Genomic DNA, 20,100 nt, shown 5'->3' with positions numbered 1-20,100 from the left:
TGGTGGCGAGCCTTTGCCTGTGGTCAGCGCGGGGCTCCTAAGCCAGCCCCCAGCTCACATTACACTCTATTTATAACCTCCCGGAGCCATTTCCCCCTTGAAGCAGTTCCCTGGGACCACCTTCTTTTGGCTTCCACCTCTCCTACTCTTGACATCCGAGTAGCTCAGTGGGAAGCTCCTCCGGGCCCCGGGTGTTTATATGTAAAGGAGACTGGCCGCCGGGGCTGCAGACCAGGGTTATCCCAGCTCCGAGAACCGCTCGGCTGGTGCCCAGGGCGTTGCGGGGAGCGGGGAGTCACACCGTGTCCAGGGACCCCTGACCGAGCTCGGTGGCATTCGGAACCTTGGTGAAGTCGTCTGGCTGGACCCTGAGACTTGCATGCTATGGAACACCCGCTCTTTGGCTGCCTGCGCAGCCCGCACGCCGCGGCGCAAGGCTTGCACCCGTTCTCCCAGTCCTCCTTGGCCCTCCATGGAAGATCCGACCACATGTCCTATCCTGAGCTCTCCACGTCGTCCTCGTCGTGTATAATCGCGGGCTACCCCAACGAGGAGGGCATGTTTGCCAGCCAGCATCACAGGGGTCACCACCACCACCACCATCACCACCACCATCACCACCAGCAGCAGCAGCACCAGGCTCTGCAGACCAACTGGCACCTCCCGCAGATGTCCTCCCCGCCGAGCGCGGCCCGGCACAGCCTCTGTCTGCAGCCGGACTCCGGAGGGCCCCCGGAGCTGGGCAGCAGCCCTCCAGTCCTGTGTTCCAGCTCCTCCAGCCTGGGCTCCAGCACCCCGACCGGCGCGACGTGCGCGCCCGGGGACTACGGACGCCAGGCGCTGTCGCCCTCGGAGGCGGAGAAGAGAAGTGGCAGCAAGCGGAAAAGCGACAGCTCAGGTGAGGCGCGCGGCCAGGGTGAACGCGAGGCGGGAAAGGGGGCGGGGAGATGCCAACGGAGATTTGGGCAAAGCTCCGAGGCTGCGGGAAAGATGGGGAAGTGCCTGGTTCTTTCTGCGTCCGAGCCCGTGACTTTGGCGAGACTGCCGTGGTCTGGTTATTGGGGGGAGGGGAGACGTGCGTTTCTCTCTGGGCAGAAAGTGTGCCGTCGGCAGCTCTAAGGTGCCCAAAGGGCTGTTCTCGTTTACCAGAAGGTTGGGGTGGAAAAAGGACGAGTGGCCAGGTTGAAAGTGATTGCGCTGGGTGCCCTTCCGCCTAAGCTGGTGTGTGTGGTGTGTGTGTGTGTGTGTGTGTACAGTGCGCCACGAGATGCTGCATCTGCTGAAGCGTGCGTGCGTGCGTGCGAGTGCCACTTTTTCACTGCTCCTTTGTAGGCTTCCGACTGAGAGTTGCTCGATTTTTCCCATCGTTAACTCGATTTCCAACTTCTTGCACAATATTTGGAACTTGCAACGGAACTTGGCAGAGAGCATGAGAAAAGAAAAAGCTCTTTTAAAAAAATTCTGATTTCAGAGTTCCTTAAATAGTATCATTTTTTTCCCCAAATGGTAAAAAAGCCCTTCCTTGAGTAGTAAAGCAGTCTCTAAAAATACAGAGGATTGGAAGTCAAGTGTCGGAGACTTGCAGAGCAATCGTCTTCAGGCTGAAGAAAGACGGTTCTTAAAGACAGTGTCTGTTCATGAGATGCTAAAGCGAAGAGAGAATGGGAGTACCAAAGCGGAACAACTTCTCTTCCTTCGACTGCATATTATCTGGGGACGATTAATAGGAGGCAAAAAACCATTCCAGAGGTGCTGGCTCACTGAGTGCCCGAGGCTCCCAGGCAGGGCTGCTCTCCGGAGCCATGGAAGTTCTGGGGTAGCTAAAGAGAGGAGCATTCCTGAACTCAGGGGCGTGAAGGCTTTCTCTGCCAAGTAAATCATAGCAATCTTGGGAAGCTCCAACTTTTCCAGGAAGCTCCTGAAAACCCTTCCCTAAGTGTATCCTTAGGAAAATGTATAATACTTCACAACTAAGCAATTTCTGAGCTTCCTTCAGCAGCTACAGAGCGACAAGGCTTCCAACTTTCTGGAAAATAAATGTTAAGCGTTTACTATAACCACATTTGCATATTCTTGGTTCTTTGCAAAACTGATTTAATAGTTTCATAAAGTACTCCTAGTTGGAAATGTTTTATTCGTTAGAAAGCTCTTGCATAAACAATGATGATGAAGCAGTATGCTTCATTTTTCTTATCAATGGAATCAAAACATCAGTGTTTGTATGGACTAGACGCTTTTGCAACAATGACAAAACCTAACTTTGCTTTCCAAGACCAGGGGTGAAACTTTAATGCTTCATCTTATATGAGTTTATATTTCTAAGAAGCTGTCAGCCCGAGTCACTCATTGTGTAGATTTTTATTAATCAATAAATGAAACTCTTCTTAAGACAATGAGTTAAAAAGCGAATCTTGCAGGAAAGTTTATATCTTCATTGGGCCAGGGCACTTGTGTGTGTGTTTTAGAAGGTAACAAACTTTTTATAGACTGATCATTTGACAGTGTGTTTTGGGGGAAGCAGGTCTCCAGTTCCAATGGTCTGACTGTTCAGTCTACGGTTGCAATTACCTGAAGCCCTTACCGGTTCATTTTATTCTGCAATGAAAACCATCTACGTGATAGATTGTTCCTTACTCTGCCTGACTTGAACAAATGCTTCTATGCCTTTTAGGACACGCTGCATGCTCACGAAGGCACATGTTATTTTGGTTGGTGGAAATAGATATTGGAATCTAAAAGCTGCTTGTGTTAAATTATTTTAATAAAAATCAAATTGCCAAAAACAATCAAATTGGCCCCCCACCCCGCCTTTGGTAAGAAGATCATAATATAATCAAGTTTATTCTCACAGATTGAAGTTAATTCCTAGAGTTGAAACACAAAGAAAAAGTTTGTTAGTGAGGTATGCTATTAAGGGGATTTAATTTTATTGGGAAATACAGAATCATCAGCAAGAGTAAGTTCACTGGAGACCAATAGTGAAATTTTCTTTGGTGGGATATTTTGACAAACTGAAAGGAAAATCACAGTAGTTTCTGGTTAAGCATGCATCTATTGAAAATAAAATTTAAATCTCCAAATCTTTGTTTGAGTTAATATTTGTCAGGTCTTTAGACAGATTTGAATTCAAAATGTGTGTGTTTCTGTAATGACCTTGCCTTTGGTCTTCCATGATTTATGCCTATAACTATTTCCTTTCATAATAATATAAGGACATCTTGATAGGTAACTCTTAAAAAGCATAGAAAATTACTACCGTTCAGGGATATCACCAACTTGTATATCTTTCATGTCCTATAACACCATTCTAATATTTCAATATTCCTTAAAAAAGAAATTAAATTGATTTATAATCTTATGAAACTTAAAATTCTACCTGATGAAAGTCAAGTCATTCATAGTAGATACCATTCATATTTTGTTAAATAATTCATATTTACTATGTATTGAAATTTGAAAGTAAATGTAGTGCATAAATCTGTTGGCAAATGGGAATCAAATTCTGCCCAAAGGTCGGCGAAGATGAGCCTATTGGCTTCACTATGGATTACAGCTCTGGAAACCCTCTGGGCAGTTCTACCTTGTCCTTTAGGATCCCTATGAATCAGAATCGAGAAGCAACTCTCCATACTGTACCTGGATGTACATAATTCAACTTTGCTGGATTCAAATACAAATTTAGCCCCAGGAAATATGAACAAGCAACCCAAATGTGTAGAAATCTTATATATATATTTCATAATAATGATGCTAAAAGTATAAGGAAATCACTTCATATTTACTTGCCCTCTCCAGCACACCTGAACACACTAATATAAAAATCAGGAGATTTAGGGGCCTAAGAAAACATTTATAGACCATTGGCTTCCATATTAGTTTATCGACAGTTGAAATCATCCAATGTTAACAGAAAAATAAATTAATATTTTATATATATTCATCATCTTTATAATGTTGAATCAATGTAATTTGTAGCATTATTAACAAAGCTAACATCTGTTATGTCTTCAAAGTAATCCTTAAAAATAAAAACTTTACAGTTGTAGTTAAAATAACCAATCCAAAGCAGGTGATTCTGAAAAAAAAAAAATTCTATAAAGTGTGTGTGCATTGCTTGACTTCAGTCAGTTGATTGTTCTCCAAGCAATGTAGAACGTAATATGTTTAAACTGTCCACTTTCAGTTAAAATAACTCAAGTTAAGCAATCTAACTTTAGCTTATATGCAGCCACATGAAATGTGAATATGCAAAGTTTTCCAGAAAATGGAATTAAATATGCAATAGTACATATTTTATAAAAAATAATTAAAGATAAAATGTACCAAAGAACAAAAGGAAAAGAGTTATGCAGCTTCTGGAATTTACTAGGTTTTGAATCCTATTAAATTTTTGTAAAATTTCAAATATTCTATCTATCACCACTAAATCATAGAACATGTCAAATTATATCTGTTTACATATTGGATCAAGCAGAATGATAGGCAAGTGTTACATTTAATAAACTAAAAATTAAACCAAAATTGGTTTTTATTTCTTCTACTACTACTACTACTTTGTAGGTAGTCCAGTCATGTTTCTGGAAGAAAAAAGTGGCTTTATTTTTTTAATTAGATAGTAATTTATTGGCTCTTCAAAATTTTAGAAGAATGCTGGCTATCTTAAAACTATGGAATAACAGCATTTTCATTCTTTTTTGTGGTGGATTACTTTTAGGTAGGAACTTTTTTTTTTTTAACATTTTATTAGGGGCTCATACAACTGTTATCCCAATCCATACACACATCAATTGTGTAAAGCGCATTTGTACATCGTTTCTCAAAATAGGTAGGAACATTTTTAAATGGTAACTTGCCATGAAAATAAAACAACCCAAGAGAAAAACTGAGTACCACCAACCTGCATGAGTAAAATAACTAAATTATAAAACAAAACAAAACCCCCCAAACAAAATTTCCTTTTGAATTAAGCCGATTTATTATGAAAGTCAGAATTATAGTTCATTTCCAAAGGATAATCATTTGTTGTTAGCCATGGTACCACTCAAATTTTGCTTCCTAAAAAGAGCCCACCACGAATATTTAAACATTTCTTCTCTGTCTATAGTAATTTTCAACGGAAGCCATTATTTTGTCATCTTAAAAGTTAATGCATGTTATAAATTGAAAATCAAAAGGTATTTTAATGGTTATCCCATTTTTCTTTTATGTTTCACAACAGATTCATTATCACAGCACTGGGATTTAAAGTAGCTAATATTATTTGTTATGACACCTAAGCATCTTAAGACACTATTTTTAAATTAAAAAAAACCCATCAGACTGAGAAATTTTCAGGTATTAATTTCATATTTAATGGGAAAATTAATAGATTTTTTTGAAAAATATTCAGCTATGAATGAATTAATAACTGAATTATGGCAAAATTCCCCACATAGAAATATAGTATATGAACTTGGCCTGGTGATGTTACCTTGCCTGGGAGCTTTATTCATTTACTGTATTAGATAGTAACTTAAAGCACAAAGCAATGATGTTTTAAAATTTTTTATTGCAAATAAAAACAAATATACAATATATTTTATCATACTGTATTAACTTAAGTAGTTTATCTCCAGAATTTCAGAGTGTATTCATTTTCTAACCATTCCTATGAGAGTTACAAACATCTATAATAGAAGATAAGTTTGGAGAAAAATTAAAAAATAAAACACATAGGACTTGCTATTACCTAAAATTTGTGCTTTTTGCCATATTATTTTGATAATGAAAAACATTTTATGGAGTAAAATAGTTTAGCAAATGAAATGAGTCCATGAGCAGTAATATCCCTCGCCCTTGATGGTAATCATAAAAGAAGAAGGGCTTGCGTGGCTGGTTACGTGTCTACTGGCTCACCGTGGCGGTGGCTGACTCCAACAGTAAAAACCTAGAGAGAGGAAATCAAAACCGAGCACACACATGCACACACGCAGACCGAGACTGGTATCTGGACATTAGGAATAGAAATACCTTAGGTGCACTATATTTTCTATTTAATATATTATTAGAAGACACATTTTATTGGTAAACTAAGTGTGTTGGTCGTTAATATGGCACAGTGGGTTATGTGTCGGCTGCTAAGCAAAAGGTCAGTAGTTTGAGCCTACCATCCTTCTTTGGGAGAAAGATGAGGATGTCCGTACTGCAAAGATTTGTAACTTCAGAAACCCTGTATAGAATAGCCATGAGTTGCAATTAACCTCCATGGCAGTAGGTTTTGGTTTATCTATGATTAACTTTTTGTGAAGGTTGTCCAGATAATGAAGTCTAAACATCGTGTCTATTTTGGCATTCATGCTTTTATGACTAATTTTTTTTCAAGCGCTATCTTAAACTGAAATCCGCAAGAGTATAATAGCGTAAAGAAAAGTTAGCTTCCAAACTGTCTACACTACTCTGAATTCACAGCAATCAGCGAGGTCAAAATCCTATCAGAGAAACCCTTGCCAAACCTTTTAGACTTTCATGTAGTAAATCTTAAGTTAAATTAAAAGATGTTCAATAAGCGTCTTCTTGAACTCAGTATTCAGTTCACATTACCTGTATTGAGGACATAGTCTTCTCAATTCAACGCCTTCTTCTACAGTGCTTTTGCTGTCTTACGTGCATTATAAAAACTCATGTTATATATTTTCCTTTTAAGACAATGGTGTTAAATTGTACTTTATGATAATGAAATAATTAGTGTTATTCCTATTGTTCCAGTTTTATAAATTTTGGATATTATTTTTTAATTAAAAAAATAAATGTTTGAAGTTATACTGCTAGGATCAAATAGGTCAAAATGCATTTTCTGTAATATTTGAAGATTAAATATATAAATTAAAAATACCTGATTACTCATAAAAATTTAATTTTATCCAATTGTGTTTCCAAAAAATATAGTATTTTTTACTTCATACACTGTGTTCTATAAGTTGAGTACTATTTATAGGAATACTGGTTTTCATAAGGCGATGAAAAAATTTTATATGGTTTTCCTTTCTCATATGAGAAATATGAACAAATGAGGTCAGGTAAAATCTGTATTACATATAAACACTTTGGGGAAGAAAAAACTTTCAAAATTAGGTCACTTTTGCCGTCTCTATAGAATACATTTGGGAGAAAAGACAAGACTTTCTACTCCCATAAAGAGATAGAGTCTTAGAAACCCATAGAGGCAGTCCTGTCTCCCTATAGACTCACTATAATTTGGAATTTACTCAATGGCACTAAGTGATATAATATAGACCTAAAAAATAAATAGAAATCTTAGCCTATATGATTTTATTGCTTTGCTAATTTTGAAGTGAACATTTACTAAAATACACACAATTCTAAAATTGTATCTCTATTGAAGACTCAATTCTTGCATCTTCGAAAGTTTTGTTTTTAGTTCAAATATAACATCAATTCCGCAGGTAATTACTGATAGTGATAAAGAAAAAACTCCAGGGTGTTGATTAAAGCTTTAAATTCAACACTTACTCCAAATGCTTATAGAATCACTTCAATTCTTAAGTATTCTGTTGGTTTCTATAGACTTTCCCTATCTAGGTAAGTTTCTTGGGTCTTGAGAAGACTATGTTAATGATACTCTACATTTTCAATGCCAGGTATTTGTTTTTCACAGTTTTAATTTTGACTGGTTTTTAATAGGTCAAAGGGAATTATAAAGCAAGAAGGATGGAAATGACACTTGATATACCCTATAAAATAGTCCATTTAAAAAGGCTTAATATATTCACATGCATATATGATTGATGAAACTCCAAATTGAATTTTTCGATCGCTGTAAATCAGCCAGAGAGTGTCCATGCTAAAGACAACAGTATGTTAACTGCTCCAACTGCAAAATAAAATATGACGCTTGAAGCAGCTACAGCTGTGTGGAGAGGCCAGGAGGCTGAAGCGGGTAATCACTGAGTCATAAACGTCCAACGTGCCAACTCCCCTGCAGCTCGTGTTTTCTTTTGTTTTCCTCTTCCTCCTGCTCATTATTCTCCGCACACTTCAAGAGATTTCCAGACTACGACCAGGAGAAGAAAAAAATATTGTCCAGCTATCTTACATGACCGGGGGCAAGAAAATGATAAGATGAGGTCACCTCTCGCTCTCAGGCCCTGCGGGAACCTAGAGGAGGGGCCAGCTCAGTTTGGCGGATGCCAGTAGAACTGTGAAGGCCTGGAATTTTACTCTTTGAAAATATAGCCTTAAACTGCTGCCTGAAATGACACCCAAATAAAACTTTATTTTTGAGAAGTGATATTTATTTGCAAATGCAGTGGTGAAATGTTCAGTGTCTGTGCAGGCGGTATCTTCCACTGTGTCTAGGCTGCCAAGTGAACTTTTACAGGATTATACTTGCTCTCTGCAAAACTAGGAAACTACCCTGAAGAGTTGTTGTTGATGTTGTTGTTGTTCTTCTTCTTTTTAAAAAGTTAAAATGGGCAGAGACTCTCATCAAACGAACAGTTATTGCAAAGTAAATCCCACAAGTAATTTAATTTTCCATAACTAAGGTGGGGTTCAGGAACATAACATTCTATCATAAAAACTTATTTCTTTATGGGATCTAAGTATAGAGAGCCCAGTTTGGATTTGTAGGTTCTCCAATAATTTAGCAGATGACTTTCACATTTTCAAAACCTTCTAAAAGTGCTTCACTACTAACTGGGTGGGATATTAAGTGATTTTTTTTTTTAACTACAGTGCTATATGAGTATAAGCATTAACTTGGTCAATTCGAAGGAGCCCTGCTGCCAGAGGGCTTAAGCTGCCAGCTGCTAACTGAAAGGCCTGCAGTTCAAATCCAACAGGCGCTTTTTGACAGAAAGTGTATAGTCTGTTTCTGTGAAGACTGCGGTGTCCGGAACCATGTGGAGTAGGTCTGTCCTACAAGATCCACATCAGACAGAATGAACTCAACAGCGAACAGTTCGGTATGTTATTTTTAAGGCAATGTAACCCTTCCCAAACACAGGATAAGTTTACATGACAAAATATCTTGTCCTATTTTAAATATAAGCAGATCTAGATGCATTCGGCTAGACACCTTCTAGATGTAAAGTAATAAAACAGATTAACTTGACTGGAAAGATAGTTTAAGCATCCAAATCTAGAAACCTGCATGTAGTTGCCCACATTTCCATATTGATGGTGTCTCCCTCAAAACTTGGAATTTCTAGGTACCTTTCCTTCCAGGATTATCATTCTTCCTCCCAATTGGGGGTTTTAGCAAATTCATTTTTGAATAGGCAATGTTCAGGAAAGTAAAAATCAGGTGACAGCACGATATTTTTCTTGCACATTCACCCTATAGCTGGTCGATCACAAAGGTCTTACTCATCATGTTCTACTCACTATCTCAGAGGCAGCCGGTGCGACAGGCGTAGAGAAAAAATGTGAATGGTGACTCACCCAGGGTGTGACCACACTTGAGAAACCTCAACTCCCTCAGGCTTGACAGGTCAAAGAGAGGGAGTTTTTACCACCTTTCGGTAAGAGCAAAGAGCAATGGGATCGGAGTTTTTCATTGAGATCTGATTGTAGATCACAGCTCAAGGTTAATGTCAAGTATCATTTAGTAACCCATTTTCAGGCCCTCTCTTCTCTTTCTGTTGCCTCCCATTGTCCAAATGCCATCAGAAGTCAGAGTAGAAGGACTGGTCAATTAAGCCCATGGAAGTCAACCTAAAGGAATGTCCTACAGGAAAGAGGGATGTGGAGGGCAAATTGGGGAGAACACAATGTCTGGAGCTAAACCTTGTTCTGTCTTAGGTTTGTGCCAACTTAAACAATAGTTTAACTGGTTTTATTTTAGTTTTTTTTTTTAATTAAAGTAAATTAATATACATACAGACTTTGAAAAATGTCTGCCCAGTAAATATTCATGATGTTACTATATGTGAATACAGGGACAATTATATAGTGGGGGATGATCATCTGCTAACAACCTCCATCCCTTTGCTTGTATGTTGCTACTTAGTAGCACACTAGGAAATCTTTCCTGGATGAAAGATTGCTCAAGATTTAAACTAGGACCTGAGAGTTGCAACCACTTAACTGACACTTGTGCACTATAGAGCAGTCGGCCCCACTGTTTTCATTACCTCAGATTACACAGCCTCTTTCATTTTGGGGGTGGGGGGGTCTCCTAATTCCCTATTTTGGGATATCTTCTGCCACTTTGGATTAAAAACCTACTCTCAATGTGACAGACAGATGTCCACTTAATCAAGAAAGGACAAAACTTAAACCAAAGTGATTCACATATAATAACAAAATTACAGATTTTATTTCAGCTGTTAATGAGCAAGTCACAATATTCTCTGCTAGGCTATAGAAGTTAGTGCCAGAAAGAATGTCTGTATTATAACTGTTATTTTTATTGGTTTCATTTGGAGACCTTTACACAAAGTAAATGTGTAACACCATTAAAACATATTATATGCATTATAAAATGCATGAAATAGTTTTTTCTTGGTTACTATTTTATTCATTTGTTGTACAAAGACGTTTCCATTGCTCATTTACTCTCTGTGTATTTGTTTTTATGTTTAATCCATCCTTTAAAGTTGCTCCTTAGGTGACGGCAATAGAGAAAAATAAAGCTTCCGTGGTTGCAAGTCCTGGGTGGTTGACAAAATTTAAGCTATTTAGCTTAGTGACATCCCTACACCCACTGTACAGTGGGTGGAATTTGGAAATATAGTTCAGAAAAGAATTAAATTATTATATGTGATGTCCTTTGGCATTGCTCTTATGTAAATAGTAGCGAGAAATAGTGTAATAAAATCCCAAATGCCAAAAGCTCACTCTTTTCAGATTCACAGTCGTCTAATTCTTAAAATGAAAGGGATCTGAAGAACAGTGCTTCTTTCTTTCTCGGACAATGGGAGAGTGAGGTGACAGTAAACTGCCACTGTTCCTCAGGAGAAAGATGAGGCTTCCTGTTTCTGAAGGGTTTATCATCTGGGATGCCCACAGGGACAGTTCTACTCTTCCCATATGCATGTTAGGAGTTGGAACTGGCTGGACGGTAATGAGTGTGTTTGTGTTTGTGTGGCAATAGGGAGAGGTATGGGAAGCCAAAACATTAAATGGTCAGCAACCCTCAGCAGGGATAACAAGGGGCAACAGGAAAGCACTAGTTGTTGTTCTAGGATATGAATGTAGGCTGGATTTGTAGGCTTCATTAGAAGCAGAATGATCACAACACTGGAAGCTATAGAAGGAGTTATCCAGTTCAATAAATTTACTCCCTCGATGAGGAAAGGAGCCCAGGGCAGTTAAGTCATGTCTGTCCATTCAGCCAAATAGTGGCAGATGAACTTCCATATTCTGACTTCAGCCTAGTGCTCTTAAAAGGAAATGTGTCCCTCAAAATATATTTGGAAATCATACGCTTTTCATGCTTCCCAATAAAAAAAAACGAGCATCATTTACAATTTTGACTTCTGCTTTTGAGTGAAGAAAATGGAATTTCACAAAGTGCTATGCTTGAGTATAAACTACCTAGCTCAGAATCTGATTTTATTTTATTTCCATCACTATTTAATAAATGTAGACACTGGTATACTTTCTTAAGCTTCAATTTTCTAATATTCTAATGGTGTGATTCTTGTCATCAATTGCCAGTGTTCCTGAATTATTTTAATATCTTAAGCAATAGACCATAGCATTTTAAAATTTAATACAAGCAGACCCCAAATATGAACATTCAATTTTTATATAACCACATAAGCCTTAAACAATTGAGATACATAATAATAAAAATGAGTGCTAGTTTTTAAATGTGTTATGACATATCCTTAAAATGTTTTGGTGTGTCTAGAAGTGTTTCTTTAAGATTTTTTGTGCATCAAAATACATATTATGTATGAAAACAAACATTTGATGACTTGATGTCAGGTACAACCACATCTACCTTATCTAGCTGTTCTGAATTTGGAGCCCTGCAGTCCTGGTGGTGCTGTTGGGTAAGTTTTGGACTTTTCATCACCGGGTTGGCAGTTCAAACCCACCAGCTTGTCTGCAAGATGAGGCTTTCTTCTCCTATAAAGATTCACAGCCTTAGAAACTCTTAGGAGGTCACTATGAGCCAAGTAGACTAGATGACAGTACTTTGTTTTTTTGTTTGGAGACTTGGTGGGGCTGACTGGTAACATTTAGACAACTAACTAAAGGACACTGTTCAAACCCACTAGCCAATCAGCAAAATACAGCATCAGACCTAGAGTGGGTTTTGTTTGAGTTTGGGATATACATAGAATTATGCTTTAGGCACCCATTTTGTGAAATGGACAGCCTGTTTCATGCTTAAGGAATTTAAATTTAACAGAAATATGTTTCCTCGAATTGAGTATTATTTATAATATATGTTCTTGTTTATGTTACAGAAATAAAAATGAGTAGACAGCAAGCAGCCCTTTCCTGTCTTATAAATCATATCTTCTTATATAACTACTGATTTATAATTACTGTGTTTTTTACACAAATAAATGTCCTATTTTGCACTTTTTGATACCACACAATGTCCTGTACTTTAGTGGGCTACACTTTTTCTATGGTGCCATCTTCAAGGTCATTTTTCTGTCTAATGGATTTACGGTCGTCTTTGTCTCAGTGTGCACAGCAGACCATTATGGCCTACCTTCTAGTTTCTAAAGCAACTATTTTCTGGGCAGGATTTCTTCTCTGCTCTGTAAGACACTTTCTCTAATGCAGAGAGAAGTCACTTTTTCTGCTCTGGAAACAGAACTGGCCGGGGTGGTGGGGCCCAGCCCAGGAGGTGAATGAGTCTCCTCACAGTGGAAGCAGGCCAGGATGGAGCTGGTGAGAGTTCTGCTCTGCCATCCAGCTGGCTGGTCACCATACTCAGTCTATTTGGATATCCCATTGGCATGGATACTCTAGGGTGGGTGTGAGAGCCATGGAAGCAGAGATGGATCCAACTGGTTGTTTGGGGTCCCAGTGGGCCAAGCCAGTGGAGGACCACACCTGCACTGTCCCCCTGCCAGCTCTTTGTGAGGCCAGTGGAGGGGCAAGCATTCATGGGCAGTAGCTCACAAACACCATGGAACCACCTGTGCTGAGACTATGCAGGCTGCATGTGTATCCCTAGTATAATTCCTCTGCCCATCTTTGGCTGGATTTACCTGGGTATAAATTGGCTATAGAATCTCTTCCCTCAACATACACAGAAGAAGCAGACATTGAGCTGCCACAGAAAGAAATTTTCAGAATGCTACTTGGAGTCATACAGGATATGAGGGAAACAATACAGAAAAAGGATGAAATGATAGAGGAGATAAAGGCCATACACCAAAGGGAAATACAGGAGCTTAGGGAGGAGATAACAAAAACCAATAGCAGAAACACAGAGCTTGAGAATTGACTGGAGGAATCAGAGAAACGCATCAGTGACTTGGAGGACAGCCAAGCAGACTTCAACAAACACGTACAAGAATCTAAGATCATCAGAGAAGCTGAAGAAAACTTAAGAGCTATGTCTGATGCTATGAAGCGGAACAACATTAGAATTATTGGCATACCGGAGGAGGACACAACAAAGAAGTCATCTGCAACAATAGTAAGAGAATTCTTGAAGGAAAACTTCCCCAGCTTAATGAATGAAAACCGGGCAACCATTCAGGAGGCTGAAAGAACACCAGCTAGACTGAATCCCAAGAAGAAGTCACCAAAGCACATAATAGTTAAACTATCCAACTTTGAGGAAAAGGAGAAAATCATGAGAGCAGCTAGGGCAAAACAAGCAATCACATTTAAAGGATCCTAAATAAGAATATGCTCAGACCTATCTTCACCCTTCAGCTACTGAAACTGGCATCACGGACTGGAACGTCAAGTGGGGAACAAGGTGAGAATTCAAATAGCACACAAACCAAGCACAACCAAAAGTTGAAATTTACCTAAGTGTAAAATTTAAAGGGTAATATTTTAACAGACAAAATTTGGATGAATACTTGCTTTGCTCGAACATTTATTAAAATATATTAGTGATTTTTAACAAGCCAAAGGGTATTTTGAAAATTTTTTTAAAAGATTAATTAAACAAAGGAGATAAGCCTGGGATTAGCAACATAAAGATGCAATCAGTGGTATTAAACCCAGGTGATAGATACTTCTAAAATGAAGTACAGGTGGTCCCAAGTTATGAATGTAATAACATTTATGAAACAGCCCTCTTAAAGTCTGTTATGTTAAAAATTCAAACTACATACAATGGTTCATCATAACAAATGGGCAACATTTTTCAACATGCCTCAAAATATTATTACTACTGTATACTTATTTTAAAGATGAGGTGTTTTAGTGCATCCAGGGTGTTCCCTTACTGATTTTTCTAATGCCTACAAAAGTTCACTATGTACTAAGACAAACATTTGCCTAACTGATTGTTAGATTTCAAGAGTACTTTACTGTTCTGACATACATACAAATTCTAAAGACAGTTTCTAGAACTTATTCGTAATCTTAGAACTGCCTGTAAATACAACGTAATGATGAATGAAAAAAAAATGAAATGGGCTTTTGGAATCATAAAGGCGAACAATAAAAGCCTATTAAAAATGTAAGGTCAACTAGGGAGATTCTTCAGGCCTCTTGAGGAATAGGGAGGAGAACATTTTTCTGGGAAAGGGTGGGGAACATGCCAGGAGCAGAGCTAGATTTTCCAGGGGGAAAGTATGAAACTTAATGGAATCAGACACTGTCAATTATGACATCCACTTATTAACTTTTAAACCTTCTCAAGATTTGATCTCTTAGAACCCCTGGCCTGAATTCCAGAATTGTTAAGTCAGGTAGCTGATAAACAGAAGAAATGATGAGAGGGAATTCTTTCTTAACTTTAAAGAGGAAATTGGGATAAAATGGTCATCTTGGCAAGAGAAAAGAGCCAGAGCAGAGCAGGGGGAGTCTCTCGTCTGTACTGTGAACATCTAGGACTGTTTGACTGGGACCATGCATTGCATGCGTTGCCACGATCACGGGGTTTTGAGATGTGGGAGCAGGAGAGCTTTTAATGGTGGTGAATTGGGATTAATTGAGGATTGAACTCCTATTGGAAACTGAAAGAAGCAGAAGCAACAGCAGGCACCATTAATACGACATGGTAAGCAAAGGTATCGCAGAACACATTTATGCTAGAATTTATAAGTTGAGAAGAGGCAGCCCAGAAGAACACATGAGATTAACTTAGAAACACTGAAAATACTTACTGTCGTCATTGTGAGCTACTGCAGAATCGATTTCGCATCACGGTGCCTCCAATTGTGCAGTCCAATAAGACTTTTCAGGCTGCGGTTTTCCAGAAGTAGATTGCTAGTTCTTACTTCGGGGACATTTCTGGGTGGGTTTGAACCACCCAGTAGTAGTCCGGTATGTAACCATTTGCATCATCCAAGTATATACATAATTTTATGTTACTGGACAGATCATGTCTAAGAATCCAGGTAGCCCTTACTGCTTATATCGGGTTTTGGAACAGAATCAAGCCAGACCAAATAAAATTTAGAATAAAGTTTTAGTGGTCATGTAAAAAAGTATGGGGAAAACATTTTAGTTGTTTTTCAGTGCATAAAGTGTATGAGTTTTTTCTGTAGTGAACCTTTGCTCATATCATATTTGTGGTCATTGGTGTAAACGTGTGGACATAGTCATCTCTACTATTAGTGCTAATAGCTTTTAAAAATTAGCTTTATGAGCCTGCAATTTCTCCAATTAAAAAGTGTTAATGCGTTTTCAACAAATACAGTAAATAGAGTAGAACAATCACTTAGGAGAAATAGACTGCATATGTAACATACCTCTATGAGAGAGTTTAGTGAAATGCATATTAGTACACAGTAAAAATAGGTGGTTTCCAAATTGAATGACTTCACTTTTAAAACTGGATGTGAGAAAGTCAAACAAAACCAATAGGAATTTAAATATGGTATTCAAAGGGGATGTAATCAAAGGACTCTACAATTTAACTGTGTCCTAAAAGGGTGTTGAATGAGAGAGGAAACTTTCAACCAGAGACTTGAGACAGAACAATTTTGAAACGGTTTCCTTCATTAGGCAATTGAGTGATTTTTAGGTTAGATACAAATATTTTCCATACATTTCTTCAAATATAAAAGCAAAACAAAAACATTCTCAGTTTATATATTTTAATGAGATTACACTTAATTTTCATCTCCTAAGTATTAACAACAGGAGCCCTGGCAATATAGTGGTTACATGTTGGCCCGTGACTCTCAAGGTCAGTAGTTCAAAACCACCAACCACTCGTTGGAAGAAAGATGAGACTTTCTACTCCAGTAAAGGCTTACCGTCTCAGAAACTCACAGGAGCAGTTCTACTCTGTCCTACGGGGTCACTATGAGTCAGCATTGACTCAATAGCAATACATTTGGTTTTATTGAGAATTAACAAAATTATTTTATATCAAGGTGAATTATTAGAAACCAAGTAACTCAAAAACCAAAACAACGCCAAAAACAAACAAACAAAAAAACCCTGCAACCAACATAAAAGATAATTTAATAGTAATTACTCTCTCTTTCTCTTTCTCACACACACACACACACACACACACACACACACACCCCACGGCAGGAGTTTTTAAATAGATTCATAACTCTAAAAACACACACATAGTTCATCAAATGCCTACTGTGTGCCGGCAACTTGGTTCCAGTTGCAGGAACATGGAGATGAATAGAACACATGAGATGACTGCAAAAGTCCAGAAGAAAGTAAGGAAGACAATGCTGGGGAAAAAATGCTTGCAATAAATTCATAGCAGACATAATAATGTCCTGAAAGTGATTAAAATATCAAGAAAAATAATCCAGAGAAATACAGGAAGGTTTCAGAAAATGGGTCTTGCCTTCCTTAATTTCTGTCACCTCATTCTGACTTTGCACTTCTGAAGTGATGAATTTTTGGAATTCTATTAAATTGTGTGGTGGTTATATAATCTTGTGTCAACTTGATAGAGTGAAGGGGTGGAGTCTAGCCTGTCAAAGAGGACACAACCTGATGATGCTTCCTTGTGGGTGTGGCCTTCTCATGAGGATTCTGGGAACTTCCTCTCTTCCTCCCTGGAGGCAAACCCACTCTCTCAGCTTCACATTCCTATTGATGAGCCACATGGAGCCAGAGTCCTGGAGATGCTTCTGCTGTGAGTGAATTCACGAGACTTTTCACCCACTGATTGTAATCTTCCTAACATTCAGCATCATTGCATGTGCTATGTGAGTCTAAAGAGGATGTTATGGACTAATATCGGGTATATGGGCTAATATCGGGCTTAAGGGCTTCATCTGGATCGGGCTGGGATGTTTTCTCAATATGCAACTGCTCTGTGAGATGAAGTTCTTTTACACATATGAGTGTCGATGGATTTGTTTATTTAGTCCACCAGGACTAACACAAACTGTAACTATGATCAGATCATCCTTGGAGAAAATAAAAGAAACTATGTTAAAGAATGGAGACATTAAATGCAAAACAAATTTGGATTCCCAGAACCATTCAAAAGATCTATTCCTACAATTTTTGTTTCCAACCTCATTTTTTTTAATGATTTAACCATTATTTTCTCTCTTTACCTAAGGTAATAATTAATTCTTGATGAATAAACTTTGAAAATTGAAACTACCATACCCAGAACATGATTTGCTATAATCGCAATGAAATGTAAGAAATTTTGCTCCCTGGCTAAATATATAGCCAAACCCGCATATGGTGGGAACTGTGGAAGTTGGACATCTGTCAGACAAGGAAAATGTGAAGATTTTCCATAAAAAATGAGCCATGGAAAAGTGGCCCATCTGCACACTGTCAAAGGCAGAAAGTTTGCCAGATCGTCCAGTGGAATTCCTGCTCTCACGGGTTTTACTGTGTATGCTTTATTGTTGTTGGTATAAAATACCTGCGATCTTTATCAGTGAAGGAAGGATTAGGACCATAATAGTGGCTTGCATTTAGCGTCATGATAGTGAGGTTGTACAGGCATGATTTTGATGTTATTTGTTATCTCACAGCTCAATAGATTAAAAAAGTGTGAAACAAGTGGAATGTCATTCAGATCTTTCTAGTTTCCCTTTGAGAAGCCCGAGTGCCAAAATGGTTAAAGGCTTGACTGCTAACTCCAAGGTCATTGGTTTGAACCCACTAACTGCTTTGTGAGAGAAAAATACGGCTGTCTGTTCTGTAATGAATACAGCCTTGGAAGCCCTTTGAGGGGGTTCTATTTGGTCCTGTGGTGTGATGATTCAGGTCTTTGATCCACTCAAAGACCTGCAGCAACAACAAATATCTTCTTTGGTCTTGGCATTTCCTCCTTTCTAGATGTTTTATCTTAAGAGTTGATAAGACGCCTCCCCCCACCTTTTTCCCCCTCCCAACACGAGTAAGAATTGAAAGAAATCTAGAGTTCATTAAAACCATTCCCCTCAATCCTAAAATATAGCCTCCCAGAGTGGCAAATCTATGATCATGTATGCAGAGTTGAGACGAATACCTGCTAATTCTATATCTTTCTGAATCTACTTTTTGAAAATGTTACCTTTTTAAAATATCAAAGTGAAATGTTTCTTTTGAAGATCACACATCTAATTGTTTTCAGCAATAAAGGAAATGATAACATATACATATACTTTCCTAGTATAGCAATGTTACCATTTAATTACTGCTGGTTATAAGATTAATGAATCCTGAATACAGTTCTGCAGTATTTTATTTTTCATTGAACCTGGAAGTTGTAAACTTTTCATTTACGAGAGCTTGCATTGCCCTACATGATCTTTCCTTTCTGGTAAAATTGATGCCTCATTCAGAAGGAATAATTTAGACCATTCTATTATGACTGTCTATTCTTCATATTTATTGGGTAAATTTAGTTACCATAGAAAACAAAATATCAGGGATCAACATGGCAATTAAACTTGTAGCGCTGTTATACTTGAAATTACTTCATGTTACAGGTGTTAGAGGATTTTCTTGTGTTGCAATTGCCCCTGTAATTAACCAATAGCTTATGGAAATCCTTGTGATACGTTGCTTTTGAGTTTTAATATTCTTTCTATTGTTTTCCAAAAGACACTGAGTCCTTCGATTCTGGGAGAGTTGCCAAAGTATCAGGATGGCTTTTACTCTAGATTGAGGGTAATATTAGTTTTCCCTGCTCAGAATAACCCACTGGGTTATTCTGGAAGAGAATATTGAAGAAATCATACATGGCTTTTAAAAAAACAGACTATATTGAATCACATGGCTTTAATTTGCCAAAAGGTCTAACATTATCTCAAGCATTTATAGTGTGGTTAGAAGGAAGCCTGAGCTGTAAGAAAAGGTGTGTTTTGTGTGTGTGTGTGATGTCCACTTAGCTAATAAATCTGTCATCGCCGACTGGTCTCCATTTCCTCTGAAATAAACAAATCACTATGAAGTCTTTTGAAGCAGGAGACTGCCAGGAAGCATAGAAGTCATTGTGCTTCATCCTTGAGATAAAGTGTTTCATACGTGAAAATGAGATGCAGCAGAGGGAGAAGTGGGTCTTCACACCTGCTAGAAAGTTCAGCAGATCTTCACAGAGCAAGGATTCAAACAAACCTCAAACCTTGACATTCATCAAAAGTCAGGAGACTCAGCCAAGAATGAAAGTTGTAGGTCCCTTGGAAACTCCTTAAGGCAAAAGCCTGATTTGTGGGAACATAGAGCGACCAAACCGAGGAACTCCATTTGGAGCTCTGTGGCTCCCAGTCGAGGGAGTCCAACAGTTGTTTATCTTTAAGTTATTTCTTTTCCTGCTGGTGAAGGAATAAAGATCATGCATCGGTTGCTAGCAGGTTTTTAATGTGCTTATTTTTAAAGAGTTCCATAGTTAGGCTTAGGTATCTTTTTAAAAAGGTAAATATATTTATAAATGATGATGGGGAAATAGAACTATGTGCATAGATTTATAGGCTTAATATTAAGGTAGCAGATGGACATTGGGCCTCCACTCAAGTAATCCCTCAATGCTCTCTACTTGAGCCCTTAATATCAGCTCCTCATTTT

General features: G+C 38.2%; 1 protein-coding gene across 1 annotated transcript in view; it reads left to right on the top strand.

Moving 5' to 3' along the window:
- Positions 1-258: 258 nt before the first annotated feature.
- MEOX2 (mesenchyme homeobox 2) overlaps positions 259-20,100 on the top strand; it is a 73,059-nt gene continuing 53,217 nt past the window's right edge. The window contains exon 1 of the mRNA XM_004702701.2: positions 259-898. Within this exon, the coding sequence (XP_004702758.1) occupies positions 385-898 (514 nt within the window). The 5' untranslated portion in view covers positions 259-384. The remainder of the gene's footprint in view (positions 899-20,100) is intronic.

The sequence above is a fragment of the Echinops telfairi genome, unplaced genomic scaffold (genome assembly GCF_000313985.2).
Source record: "Echinops telfairi isolate 266 unplaced genomic scaffold, ASM31398v2 ScPeMD7_23;HRSCAF=83, whole genome shotgun sequence".
Taxonomy (NCBI): Eukaryota; Metazoa; Chordata; class Mammalia; order Afrosoricida; family Tenrecidae; genus Echinops; species Echinops telfairi.
Note: the sequence above shows the minus strand (reverse complement) of the source record. Positions and strands in the feature narration are given on the sequence as shown.